At 34.7% G+C, this 14737-nt stretch overlaps 1 protein-coding gene across 5 annotated transcripts in view; it reads right to left on the reverse strand.

The window, feature by feature from the left end:
- Bap170 (Brahma associated protein 170kD) overlaps positions 1–14737 on the reverse strand; it is a 278139-nt gene that overhangs the window by 53018 nt on the left and 210384 nt on the right. For all 5 annotated transcript variants that reach the window (XR_012758142.1, XR_012758143.1, XM_075378240.1 and 2 more), the window contains exon 15: positions 8264–8499. Coding sequence is in view for 3 of the 5 variants with exons in the window: in XM_075378240.1 (XP_075234355.1) it covers positions 8264–8499 (236 nt within the window). In the remaining 2 variants the exon portion in view is untranslated. The remainder of the gene's footprint in view (positions 1–8263; positions 8500–14737) is intronic.

A 14737-nucleotide genomic window follows, 5' to 3' on the forward strand; every position in this document is an offset into this window, starting at 1 on the left:
GGCTTAATAATTACTATATCAATACATTTAAATTAAAAAAAAGAAAAGTTAAAAAATAAATAAAAAAAACAAAAGGAGATGAAGTCTGATTCGAGCTGATGTGCGCCCCTTTAAATATTTCATTAATTAAAATTTTTATTTTAATTTTGATTGCAATCAAAAAGTGAGGTGCACAATTAGATGTTACAACAATGCTAAATCCAAAATTTCAACATCCTATGGCTAATCGTTTTTGAGTTTTGCGAGATACATACGTCATGCTGAAACTAGTCAAAATGGGTTCAGCAATGGTCAGGATGTATATTTCCATTGAAATATGAAAACCAAAATATTTCACGATCACAATACTTCCTTTACTTTGTACAAGGAAATAGAAAAAAGTTAAAAGGAGATGAAATCTGAAGACAGAAAATTTTCAATACTTCCTTTACTTCACAAAAGGAAGTAAAAACAATAAACTTGTATAAGCAATTAAATAAATTAAAATTTAAGGTTCCACAGATCAAAAATCCACTCTAGATCTGCATATATGTAAACAGCTTTGTTTCTTTTATATATACATATCGTATTTTTTATAACCAAAAACCAACTTGAATAACCCAAGTACAGAATTATAAAGTAAATGAAATGACACTTACCATATTTTTTTTTCTTTTCTTTATTCCAATAGCACTTTTGCAGGATCCCGCATCATCAGTTGTATGTAAATTATATATATTTATAATATATTACATATAATATTAAAAATATTTTTTTTTAATTTAAAAAAATTAAAATTGAAATTATTATATATAGAAAACATAAAGTCAATTAAATAAAGTAATTACATATATTTAAATATAATGTCAATTAAGAATTAAAAATTAAAATTAAATTTAAAAATAAAATAACTAGAAGATTTATACCACGTAACCTAGCCAGCCAGCCAATGTTACCTTACTGAGTGTATTTGAAATTATTTATATGCATTCTGATAATATCTATTTTTATCTAAGAACATGCTGCCATCTGTTGCTGCTTTTATAATAGTGTCACCTTCATACTCTGTCAAGTTGATCAAGTTGGAAATTGTTTTGTACTTATATAAATAAAATCTCTCTACTATTATTTAAATTAAATTTTTGATTTCCACTGTTTCCAAATTAGTCCGAATATCAGATACAGAATGTTTGTTATTAATAAGGTGGTCAACAACATTAGATAAACCCAATTTACCATTTTTATAATTTCTAATGTGTTCTAAAAATCTAGTTTTAAAAGACCTATTAGACCATATGTATATGGTCACAATTATTGCATTTTATTTTATAAATTCCACATGAATATAAGTCAGTGTGATTGTTATTTTTCAAATATAAATATTAGATTATGAATATTTTAAAAATAATCACACTGACTTCATGCAGAATTAATAAAATAAAATGCAATGATTGTGACCATATTCATATACAAGGGTAAGTCAATTATTATCCGCAATTTAGTTATATTTTTGCTTATGTTGGTAGTACTGTCGTATTGCGTAGATGACGCATGCGTGGTTTAATTGTTGTTATGTCTATGCAGGTTTGATGCTGCTAGGTTAGTTCCATTATCACTGCCTTGCTGTAAACCACAGCTCCGCTTTCTGTGCACCAAAGAAGAGCAACATATCAGGGACCGAAATTCATAGAAGACTTTCGGTACAGTACGGGAACAGTGTGTTGCTGCAATAGAGTGGCTACAAATGGATTGAAAAATTCAAAAATGGTTGCACAAGTGTTATGCACGACGAAGGAGCTGGACAACCGTTTACCGCCACAAATAAGGAAAACATTGAGCGTGCACGTGACATGGTTTTCTTAGACAGACGAGTAACTATCGATGAAGTAGCACATTGTCTGCAAATTAATCACGGTTCTGCCTACGAAATCATCCACAACAAAGTTAGGTCTCATAAAGTTTTAGACAGAAACATCACTGGTGACGAAACATAGATCCATCATTATGAGCCGGAGAGTAAACGGCAGAGTATGGAATGGAAACATCCAAATTCACCCTGCAAAACAAAGTTCAAGACCAACCATCCGCAGGAAAACTGATGCTTATGTTTTTTGGGGATTCACAAGGCCCAGTACTGGAACATTATGAGGAAAAGGGCACGACAATAAACAGTGCGCGTTACAGTGAGATGCTTACTGCCAAGCTGAAGCCTGCAATTCGAAGCAAACGCCAAGGACTGCTGTCGAGAGGTGTTGTGTTGTTAAACGACAATGCCTGTCCACATAATGCTGCAACGCTGCAGAAACTCAACTTTGAAGTACCGGCTCATCCTCCGTATAGTCCTGATCTTGCCCCTTTTGACTACCACTTGTTTGGTCCATTCAAATAGGCATTAAGGGGCCGTCCATTTACCTCGGACAAACAGTGAAAGAAAAAGTGCATTCCTGGCTCACAGCTCAACCGAAAACCTTCTTTTATGAGGGCATCAGGAAGCTTGTGCAATGATGGACCAAGTGCATTGAAATGCAAGGGGACTATTATTTAAATATATGCAATTACTTTATTTAATTGACTTCATGTTTTCCATATATGATAGTAATTTTAATTTTAATATTTTAATCTTTTTTTTAAAAAAAAAATGTTATGTTTTGATGTGTAATTTTATATAATTTATATACAACTGGCAGGCAGGAGTAGGTTTCATATGAACAAGAAGATAGGGAAGAGAGTAGAGTATTTCAAAATGCATAGCGACAGAATCATTGTAATAAGGATAAAATCAAAACACCGATTGTTAATGTCTAATATACCTACAGGTGCTCATGATGATGATGAGGTAGAATGTGTATACGAAGAAATTGACAAAGCAATTTAACACATAAAAGCGGGATGAAAATTTAATAATAGTTGGAGATTGCAAGCATTGAAAAAGGCAAGGAAGGAAATATTGTGGGTGAATATGGGCTGGCAAAAAGGAATGAAAGAGAGGACCGACTTAGAGTTTTGCACGAAGTATAATTTAGTAATTGCCAACACCCAGTTTAAAGATCATAATAGAAGAATATATACATGGAAAAAGCCAGGTGATACTGCAAGGTCAGATAGATTACATCATGGTTAAGCAAAGATTTAGAAATCAACTTGTTGACTGCAAAGCTTACCCTGGAGCAGACAATGACAGCGACCATAATTTAGTGATAATGAAATGTTGATTGGGGTTTAAAAACCTGAAGAAAAGGTGTCAAATGAATCGGTGTAATTTAGAGAAGCTTGAAGAAGAGGTGGTAAAGAAGATTTTTGAGGAGGACATCGCAAGAGGTCTGAGTAAAAAAGGTAAGGTAGAAAATGTAGAAGAGGAATGGGAGAATGTTAAAAAGGAAATTCTTAAATCAGCAGAAGCAAACTTAGGCAGAACAAAGAGAACTGGTGGAAAACCTTGGATATCAGATATACAGCAGTTGATGGATGAACATAGAAAATATAAGAATGCTAGTGATAAAGAAAGTAAAAGTAACTATCAACAATTAAGAAATACTATAATCAGGAAGTGCAAACTAGCGAAAGAAGAGTGGATTAAAAAGAAAAGTGTTCAGAAGTGGAAAGAAAAAGGATCATTGGTAAAATAAATGGAGCATACAGGAAAGTTAAGGAGAATTTTGTGGTACATAAATTAAAATCTAATAATATGTTAAATGGAGATGGTACACCGATTTATAATACAAAAGAAAAGATCTATAGGTGGGTGGAATATATTAAAAAGTTATATGGAGGAAGTGAATTAGAAAATGGTATTATAGAGAAGGAAGTTGAAGAAGTTGAAAAGGGAGAAACAATATTGACATCTGAATTTAAGAGAGCATTAAAAGATTTTAATGACAGAAAGGCTCCTGTAATAGGCGGAATACGTGCAGAATTACTGCGCAGTGCAGGTGAGGAAGCGATAGATAACACAAACTGGTGTGTAATATTTACGAAAAAGGGGAAGTTCTGTCAGACTTCAAGAAGTGTTATAGTCATGATACCAAAGAAAGCAAGAGCAGATAAATGTGAAGAATACAGAACAATTAGTTTAACTAGTCATGCATCAAAAATCTTAACTAGAATCTATACAGAATTGAGAGGAGAGTGGAAGAAGTGTTAGGAGAAGACCAATTTGGTTTCAAAAAAAGTATAGGGACAAGGAAAGCAATTTTAGGGCTCTGATTAATATCACAAGGAAGATTAAAGAAAAACAAACCAATATAATTGGCACTTATAGACCTAGAAAAGGCATTCCATAACATAGACTACAATAAAATGTTCAGCATTTTAAAAAAATTAGGGTAAGTACAGAGGTAGAAGAATGATTTCTAACATTTACAGGAACTAAACAGCAACAGTAATAACTGAAGAACATAAGAAGAAGCCGTAATAAAAAAGGGAGTTCAACAAGAATGTTCCTATCCCAGTTACATTTTAATCTTTACATAGAACCAGCAGTTAATGATATTAAAGAACAATTGGATGTTAAGTAACAGTACAAGGTGAAAAGAAAAGACGCTACGATTTGCTGATGATATAGTAATTCTACCTGAGAGTAAAAAAGATTTAGAAGAAACAATGAATGGCATGGATGAAGTCCTATGCAAGAACTACCACATGAAAAGTAACAAAATGTAGTAGAAATAATCTAGATGACCACTGAATGTGAAAATAGGAGGAGCAAAGATTATGGAGGTAGAAGAATTTTGTTATTTGGGAAGTAGAATTACTAAAGGTGGACAGATCAGGAGCAATATAAAATGTAGAATAGAACAGGTGAAACGAGCCTTCACTCAGAAATATAATTTGTTTACACCAAAATTTAATCTGAACATCAGGAAAACATTTTTGAAACTATATATTTGGAGCATAGCTTTATATGGAAATGAAACTTGGACCATTAGACTACTTAGAAGAAAATATTAGAAGCTTTTGAAATGTGTTGCTGTAAGAGTTAAAAATCAGATGGATGAATAAAGTGACAAATGAAGAGGTATTGTGGCAAATTGATGAAGAAATGAAGCATTTGGAAAAATATAGTTAAAAAAAGAGACAGTTACAGGCCACATATTAAGGCATCCTGGAATAGTCACTTTAATATTGGATGGACAGGTAGAAGGGAAACATTGTGCAGGCAGGCAACATATGGAATATGTAAAACAAATTGTTAGGGATGTAGGATCTAGAAGGTACACTGAAATGAAACGCCTGGCACTAGACAGGGAATCTTGGAGAGCTGCAACAAACTAGTCAAATGACTAAAGAAAAAAATATATATATGTATACAATTGACGATATGGGATCCTGCAAAAGTGCTCTTCCTGCAAAAGTGCTCTTCCTGCAAAAGTCCTCTTCAAGTTGGTTTTTGATTATAAAAAATGTACAGAGGAATATGGGTCTTACAAATTATTGACTTTAGAAAAAATGGTGATTGTTTTGTATGTGTGTGCGTGCATGCGTGCGTGCATAAGAGAGAGAGAGAGAGAGCAGGTGTATTACAACAAACCCACCAGGTTGGTCTAGTGGTTAACGCGTCTTCCCAAATCAGCTGATTTGGAAGTCGAGAGTTACAGCGTTCAAGTCCTAGTAATGCCAGTTATTTTTACACGGATTTGAATACTAGATCGTGGATACCGGTGTTCTTTGGTGGTTGGGTTTCAATTAGCCACACATCTGAGGAATGGTCAAACTGAGAATATACAAGACTTACACTTCATTTACACTCATACCATCCTCTGAAGAATTATCTAAGCGGTAGTTACCGGAAGCTAAACAGGGAAAGAAAAAAAAAGAAGGTGTATTACAACAAAGTTCTCCCATGACTTTCATAACCTATTCTACTTGTGAAAACAATGGAAAAAGTTAATATAAACATTGTCCTAAAATGCTTTGCTTGCAAGTTATGATTAGTGAAAGATTTCACATGGATTTCAGCTACGTCCAGTGAAATCAGGTGATACTAAAATTTTTAGGACGTTAATTAAGGGGCAGAATTAGCGATTTTATGATTTTTGACCTCAAATCAAAATAAGTCCCTCATGGTATCTGCAGTGGTTTTTGAGAAATCTGGGGTGAAAACCAATAAATTGGGGACATAACAGACATAAGTTTTTACGTCTGATGTAAAATAACTTTGTTAAATGGGTGGTAATACACAAATAAAAATTTTAAACAAAACTTATAGAGAATTTAATCCTGAACAGAATGGTAAAAGATAAGTTGAATAAGACAAAGAAAAGTTAAAAATATTCAAATTTTATTTAGAAATAGTGCATTGGACCAAAGTGCATTATATGTAACATTTAAAATAAATGTTCAAGAGTAAGCCTGCCATTATTAACACCTTTTTTTGTATGCTTCTGTACTGCTATTTTGCTCTTTTTAGTTCTGTAGGGCTGTCCTTAAGTTGTTCAGCCAAATCCATAATGCAAACAATTAATTCCTCACAAGAATGTATTTCTGTTTTGTATACAATATTTTTCAACCACGCCCAGACCCAGAAATCTAAATGTATTAGATTAGGTCATCTCGGTGACCAGGAATGTGGACCTCCATGACCAATCAATTTCTCAGAAAAATAATAATTTCAGTGAGTGGAAACGACACAACAGAGGTGTGGAGGTGCGATCATACTGACATTATAAGCACTAGAGGAACATCTTCAAGCAGCTGCAGTAATTCTTCTAGAAGAAATTGCAAGTAAACTTCAGCATTTAAGCAGTCACGTTATTTGAATGGTCCAAACAGATGATTGCGAAGGTCAACGCTAGATTGTGCAAACATTGACACTAAATCAGTGTTAAAAATTGCCTTCCACCATTTTAAGAGGATTTACTTCTGCCCATCTATGCTCATTGCATAAGTTATTGACACCATCTCGAGTGAAATTTACCTTGTAGTAAAACAAAACGTACTTTTTAACTTGTTGAATTGTATTCCACCAGCTGCAGAATTCCAGGATAAGCAAACCGGATAGATATTGAACTATCTGTTTATGATAAGGATAAAACTTGTTTTGTTTAAGTGCCCTTCAAACCATTGAATGTTAAACTCTGATCTGCTTAGAAAGATACTTGCTGATGACTTGTGACTGCAGTGAACTGCACTGACATTAATTTTGCCGTGTTGGATAGATTTTCATAGCTGGTATGAATACTACTGCAGTGAACCTGGTTCTCGAAGAGTGTGAGAAGTTATGCTAATTGTTTTGGAATCTGGAATCCTGAAATTTGGAAAAACATTTCTCACATTCTACTGCAGCAGCTGTAGCATTACCATTAAACACACCCAAAATAAATACCATATCAGTGTACTCCTCTGTTGTAAATAAGTATGGCTGTACTTCAATGGCAAACCCATCAAATTCAAATTAAAATTCATAGAAAACCTTTGCTAACAACAGCACAGATTACAGTACCCGATAAATTTAATGTACCTTAAAGGATGATTTAAATACTAATACTGTATAGTGCATTGTTGATCAGCTGTTGTTTTATTGTCAACTTTGAAATAATAATTTTTCAAATAATTTATTGTATTTCTGTCGTTAATAAAAAATTATAATATAAGTAATTTTTATTTATATTTTACAACAGTAAATTTTGTTTTTACAAATTTTTCACATCAACAAAATTGATTTTTTTTTGTGACAGTAAATAAGTATTTTTCTTAGAAATGTACTGTTTCTAAATAAAAATCCAATTTTTCTAAAATTCTCTGTTTTATTCAACTTATCTTACATTTTGTTCTATTAGATTCTCTACAAATTTTATGTGTTTATTACCTGTTTAACAGTTATTGTATGTCAAACATAAAAAACAGGATTTTTATCCCAATTTGTTGGTTTTCACCCCATACTTCTCAAAAACTATTACAAATATGGTTTTGGGACCTATTTTGATTTTTCAGGCCAAAAACCATAAGAAATCACTCATTCTGGCCCTTAATTAACATTCTAAAAAATTCAGTATGGTCTCATTTTATCACTGGGGGTTGCTGAAACACGAGTGAAATCTTTCACTATCCATAACTAGCAAACAAAGCATTTAAGATATATGTTTATATAATTTTTTTCCAAATTCACAAGTAGAATACGTTATGAAAGTCCCAGGAGAACTTCGTGATATACTCTATATATTTATATATATATATATATATATATATAATTTATTTGTATAATTTCTTAAAAAAATAGGAAATAAAACATATAAAAACAGGACAGAATATTCTATAAGAAATGAGGCTAAGTAGGCTTTTCAAATACCTGCACTAAAGCCGTCTGTGGCTGTGCAACAACATAATGCTGTCCCATTACTGCAACACGTTGTTGTAATGCAATCTGTCCACCTGCAGTAACTAATATCTGTCTTGGAGCAGGTGCATGTGCTACAATTAACGGTTGTGGTGGTGTAGGTGGCTGTTCTTCTTCCATATCTTCCTCTCCAACCACATCTGCAGCTAAAGCCGCATATAAATTTGCTGCAGTGGAAGATACACTACCTATAAACAAACAATTAAATTGTAAGAAAACAACTAACAAATATTTAAAAACTAAGTGTAAGGTGCGGTTAAAAAAACTGAAAATGGACACGTATTTTTGAACCAAAAATTGTTCACACACAAGATAAAATAACAGATTAATAATAATAATTTTACAGATTTTATGAAAAATCGAAAATAATACTGTATAAGAAAATATTGTTGATTTTTTCATATTCTCAACTAGGTAGTGTGTCTAGGATGCTGAGCAAAAACTGTTTTATTTTTTCCACTAAAGTGCCACAAATTGACTCCTACCATTTAACTTTCATAACCTAATTTGCATTTGAGGCCCTAAAATTGTTTGTTTCATATTTTTGCAACTCTTTAGCAACAATTAGAACTCAACTCATTTCAGTCACAAAAATAATACAAATTAAATAATGTTAATTAAATAATTCCTGATAATGCAAAATATCTATTAAATAACTCTGATTTTCAAAAAGGAGAATTCATTAAAAAATTTAATATTTTAAAAATTGTTTATTTGTTCAGAAATCTCATGAGAATTTAAGAAAAAAATTATACAGAGAAGGAAAAAATGTATCTATTAGAAAAATTAATGTATAAGTCATTCAGCAAAATTACTTTCACTTTATTAATTCAAATTAAAAATAACTTTCTCTATAAATCGCTAAAATTAAAATGCTGCATTAATTCATATTTGGTCTTCTCTAGGTATCTCCATCATCGTTATAATTTCAAATAAAAATGAAAGATGGATGACAGAAAAATTTAAGGGCTAGAGCTAAAACATTATAAAAAACTTAGTATCAAATAAGAACATAGAAAATAAATCAATTAATATAATATAAATCAATCAATATAAACCCTTTCCGGACTTTGAAAATTTTTTTTTGGTTTTTTCAACTTTGAAATTTTTGTACATGGACTGTTATGATGTCTGATCTCGAGTACCCTGAACCTGATAGGGGTTGTCATTTGGCCCTTGTGAGTGGCAAGGGGCCAGTGGAAGAATCGTCCCATGATTTTCCAGTCAGCGCCGATGAATCTGGGCAGCCTGTGTGAGGCACTGGTTTACCCAAATCTAAGACCCATATTTCGTATCTCGCTGCGGCCATTGGTGTGGAATCCGGTCGAGTTGCTGATCTGTCACCGCTAGTGAGTGGATGTAAGTCTGCACGGAGCAAGATATTTGAAAGTAACTGGCAGGTGTTGTCTACAGTCGCATCCCCAAGGTCATGCAGTTCTTCTGAGGATGAGAGCATGCAACTGGGTTGCAAAGTGGATATGAATGAGAGCGGTACTGTATCGGCACCTAGACTCAAAAACTTAAGAGGCCAAAGTCTTTAACACCACTAAAGCAGAGGTTATGAACAAAGTATGCGCCACATAACGGATCTGTCAACTGTTTCGGCTGACATATGCCGTTTTACTGACTTGTCGAGTATACGGTCCTTCAAGAATCTGTCGCCGTTACAGAAATGGATCCAGCCCGGTGATGTTGTCAAGGATACCTCGAAGATTCTATGGCGAGACGAACAGCCACCAGCGAAGGTGACGTTTTGCTTATACTTTGATTCGGCTGCTGAGGAGCAGGCCTCGCTAAGAATTATTCTGCGGTCCCTATGGAATATTCAAAGGGAGTCGTCGGCTCCCATGTTTTTACCGCCGGGGCAAAGTTGGACACTGCATTGAACTGCTGGTCTTGTACATCTTCGAGAGAGCAGGGAACCCAGTGAGCATTCTTCTCCCTTCCCAACAGAGTGCTGCTACTTCAGAGGTTAAGGTCCCGGGGATCAAGAGATCGACCCCGGTAGTAACTGAGAGCCGCATAATTGTAGTAAAGGTGGCCGGTAAGACATACACTAAGTTGCTGAAAACAATGAAGGGCACTGTATCAGAGGAGGAGGCTGGTGAGGTACTTTCAATCTGGAAGGGGACTATGGAAGAGCTCTGCATCTGGATTAAAGGGGTGCAGAAGGCAGAGTAGTTGAAAGAGACTCTATATAGTAAGGCGACTGATCATCATGTTACTTACAAATCGAGGGGTGGTAGAAGGTCGGCCGTTCATATTCAGGACATAGAACACGACTCCTCTGAACAGGAGATACGGAATGCGGTGAAGCAAGTAATTGGAGACTAAGAGGAGTTCAAGATAACTTGAGTAAGGTCGGCTCACGGACAAACAAAAAATGCCACAGTCATTACTAGCCAACATGCGGCTAAGAAGCCGCATGTTGGCTAGTTGAACGATTAGCTGGGTCCACTATCATACGTACATCAGGGAGGTGGAAGACAGGTGTTTTTGGTGCTGGGGGTGGGGCATGTCGCATCACGTTGCTCGGGCCTGGATAAAACTGATTTATGCTTCATCTGTGGGAAACCGGGTCACTGGCAGGAGTGATGCGCGGAGGCGACATGTTGCGCGCTGTGTGGTATGGAGGGCCACCAAGCCAGAGGATGTCTGACAACGAAATGAGGTTCCTCCAATTCAATGCAAACAGATGTAGACAGGCCATGGACCTCTGCTGGGAGGTGGCTCAGCACAAGGCAGTAGACGTGATCCTGGTATCTGAGCCAAACAAGGCAATGGTGGGGGGACCTCGCTGGATGGTGGATCGAACTTCTGGGGCGACTATTGGGCTCCCATCGGCTAGTATGCCAGTGGTCGGCTGGGGATCAGAGAGGAGCTTTGTATGGGCTGACCTCGCTGGCTTGGTGGTGCACAGCTGCTACCACTCGCCCAACACTGACATAGAGGATTTCCTTACCTTCTTGGACGATCTGAGTGAAGAAGTCACCAGGAATAGGAACCGGAGCCCCAGGGCTCCGTTCCGGTGGTGGGGACTGGGATGCCGCCATTACAGCAGCTGGTGGCGGCTCGTGCGCAAATTTATCGGGGTGTGTCTAAGAACAATGCCAACTCAACTGTCTACCAGGATTCGCAAGCGAGATGGGATGCATCCACGAAAGGGAGGTGGACGCATTGTTTGATCACGCACATTGAGCCGTGGGCCGAGAGGAAGTTTGGCGAACTGGGATTCTGGCTGACACAATTCCTGACCGGCCATGGGGTCTTTCGTACATACCTGTGTGGACGAAGAAGAGCTGAAGACCCCTTCTGCCCTTACTGTCGAGAGTTAGACACGCCGGAACACGTGATATTCCAGTGCCCGTGGTGGGACGAGGACGCCGCGACTGTACTGCTGTAACTGGTCATCTCGAGGTTCCGGGAGGTAGTGAAAAAAAATTTACACAGTGCAAGTTTGCGGAAATTGTATAGTCTATTCAATTCTCGCACTTACAACTGAGTTTATTTTTAATTAATTTTTATTTATTTTGAATACTTATAGTTGATCTCACAGCTAGAAGACAACAAAAACTTTACTACCAATTTTAGTTACCATTTTACCACAAATCATTGTTTTTTTATTCTGTTCAATTGTATTAGTTTGTGTATATTCTTAATAAAATACCATCTATGACATGAAACATTTAATGATTAAACTTATTAAATACTTGAAAATCTGTTTGGAAAAAAAAAATTACTTGGGGGAAAAAACCTCTGTCACAAGTTAGTGCAACAGAAGGGTGAATTTCTGTTTTTAATTAACCTCAAAAACATACCCAAAAACCAAATTTTTTGCCTCTAACTTCAGTTCCTGTGAACTGATTCACTTGAAAATCAATATGAAAAAATCATTTACAATTTGTGCCTGGTAGAGCAGACTAAAAAATCATATACATACGTGTATGTATGTAAACATTGAGAATCATGTTAAGGAGACTCCAAAACGTAAAGAAATGTTGGCCCTTCCTCAACCAACGCCCCCTTATAAAATCTGTAGCTAAAATTCTTTAAAATTAAACATTCTTTGGAAATCTGCTAAAAAAATAAAAATATTTATTTGTAAACTTAATACTGTTTAAGTTTTTGGTTATGATATAAAAAAAATATATTTCTAGTGGCATATAATTAAACAAATATTATTATTTAAGTATTAATAAATACTTAACAGTACAAATAAAAATATTTTGTATGCCTCATCAGTGTTACACTTTGTATAGAAGAGGCTTTGGCTTTGTGTAGAATAGTTGATAAACATCAAACTAGTATTATCTCTTAAAATAATTTATTCTTGAGAAAATAAAAGTAAATTTAAAAAAAAATGCACTCAGTAGAATGAAAAAAAAATTGAATATGTACCCAAAAACCTTATTTTTTGGCTAACCCTGTGAGCCTTATGAACCAAATAGGGCTCTATTCCCCGTAGGTTTCAATCAGCCCACCCAGTTTTGCCAAAATCAGTGAAGATTTGTGACTGGTAGAGCAGACAAAAAAATCCTGTACAAACATACATATTGGTATAAACATAACCAGGCATGGCGGCAATTTACAAATTCTTTAGAAACCTGCTAAAAAAATCCCTACTCTTCATTAACTCTATATATATATATATATAAAGGATATTGTGTTTCATTATCTCTTCATTTAAATTAAAGTTATACAGTTAGGCCTACAAGAAAAGTTATATTTAAAACAAGTGGATGGTCGATGGAGTTATCTATCAATTCAGACAGGCATATTTTTATTTCTATTTCTACCCCTATCTCACTCAGCTATATTTCTCAAGTTGTGTGAATTGAGAGAACTTAAGCACCTTTACAAACATATATGGACGTGTACTATATCATGTACTTATATGTATTTTCAGATTTAAATATGCAATTTTTAATCTTTGACCATCTCTAGAGGGCCCAGTGATGTTTCAATCAAATTTTCCTAAAAGAAGGCCCCCCTAATATTTGATGGAGAACCCAAATCAGGTCTCAAAACCAGATGAAGAATAATCTGGATTTCACCCAAACTGAATTTCAATCGGTCATTTAACAAAGGGCTCTCAATGACAATTCTGTACAAAATGCGTTTTTTTTGTATGTATGTGTTTCTATATGTAGATATAAATTCAGGAAAGAAATGGCTCAATCCCATCAATACATATGGAAGATACAACCATTTGAACACTGCATTCACTTCAAAAGTGACAACTGCAGGAAATGAGGCCTTTCTATATGAATGTACTGACAATTGGTGGTGAATTTTGCAAGTTAGTTCATAGCTATTTCAATAATAACTCTCAACTTACTTTCAGGCAGTCCCAAATAGAAACATGTGTTAGCATGCGAGCAACTTGTAGTAAAAATGGAAAAGCCCCATATTCAATCAATGTGCCAAACAAGTTGCTGCAGCTGAATAAATGGTACACAAGCGATGCACTAAAAGTTTTTTTACTAAAATGAAAGAAAGTAAAGAAGCAAGTAAGAAAGATGATATGATTATCTCATTCTGTTTCAACTTCATCCTAAACTATTTTATCTCCGACAATTATTGGTTGCTCCTTCATTCTTAATTATATGAAACATTTTGTTCCCGACACCCATCACTATCTCTTCACAGATGGATGTATGAGACAAAACAAAAATCACTCTCTGATTAGAATATGTACAGACTTAGCTGAAACTAAACGATTTAAAAAAATTTATCACTTCTTCCCTGTCAGTGGTCCTTCATTTAACACATGTGACAGAGGCCTCCAAAAAAATTTATTAAAAAATGTGACTAAATATATTTTGTAATGGAATGTGGAGTTTATTGTAAATGCTGAAAAAAACAACAGGTTTACTGTAAAACTTATATCCATCAGGATATTTTAAATGCTGACCGATGGCGGCAAACATTTTATAAAAAAGCCTGTTATTCATCAGAAACACAGAGTACCACGGAATGAGAAAATAACTTCAGCTTATAATGATCAGGGAATTCAGTTATTATTCCAACCATCCAGGGCAAGGCTGTGAATCAAAGTACGTCGGAAATTTTGACACAATTTTCGTCACATTTGAGATGAAAATATCTGCTACATCTGTGAGCTTGCCCAACGAAAGTGTGTTCACCAAAATAGTGACCATCAATGAGAAAAAACTACCAGATTTGTCAAAACTGCTGGATTATATTTTGGATAGATTATTATTTTTGGATGGATTATCAATGTTTTTATAAAGACATACTTGCATGGCTTACTATCAACAAAGACACAGAAAAATAAAAAAATCGAAATTGTTTCAACGAAATTATTTTTTTCTTCAATTAATTTTGTAACATGCACACTGTGTAGTTAAACAATACAAAGTCTACATAATTTTTAATAATAAACTATCGTTTCTTTATTATTTC

This window comes from Lycorma delicatula, chromosome 11, assembly GCF_047948215.1.
Source record: "Lycorma delicatula isolate Av1 chromosome 11, ASM4794821v1, whole genome shotgun sequence".
Classification (NCBI taxonomy): Eukaryota; Metazoa; Arthropoda; class Insecta; order Hemiptera; family Fulgoridae; genus Lycorma; species Lycorma delicatula.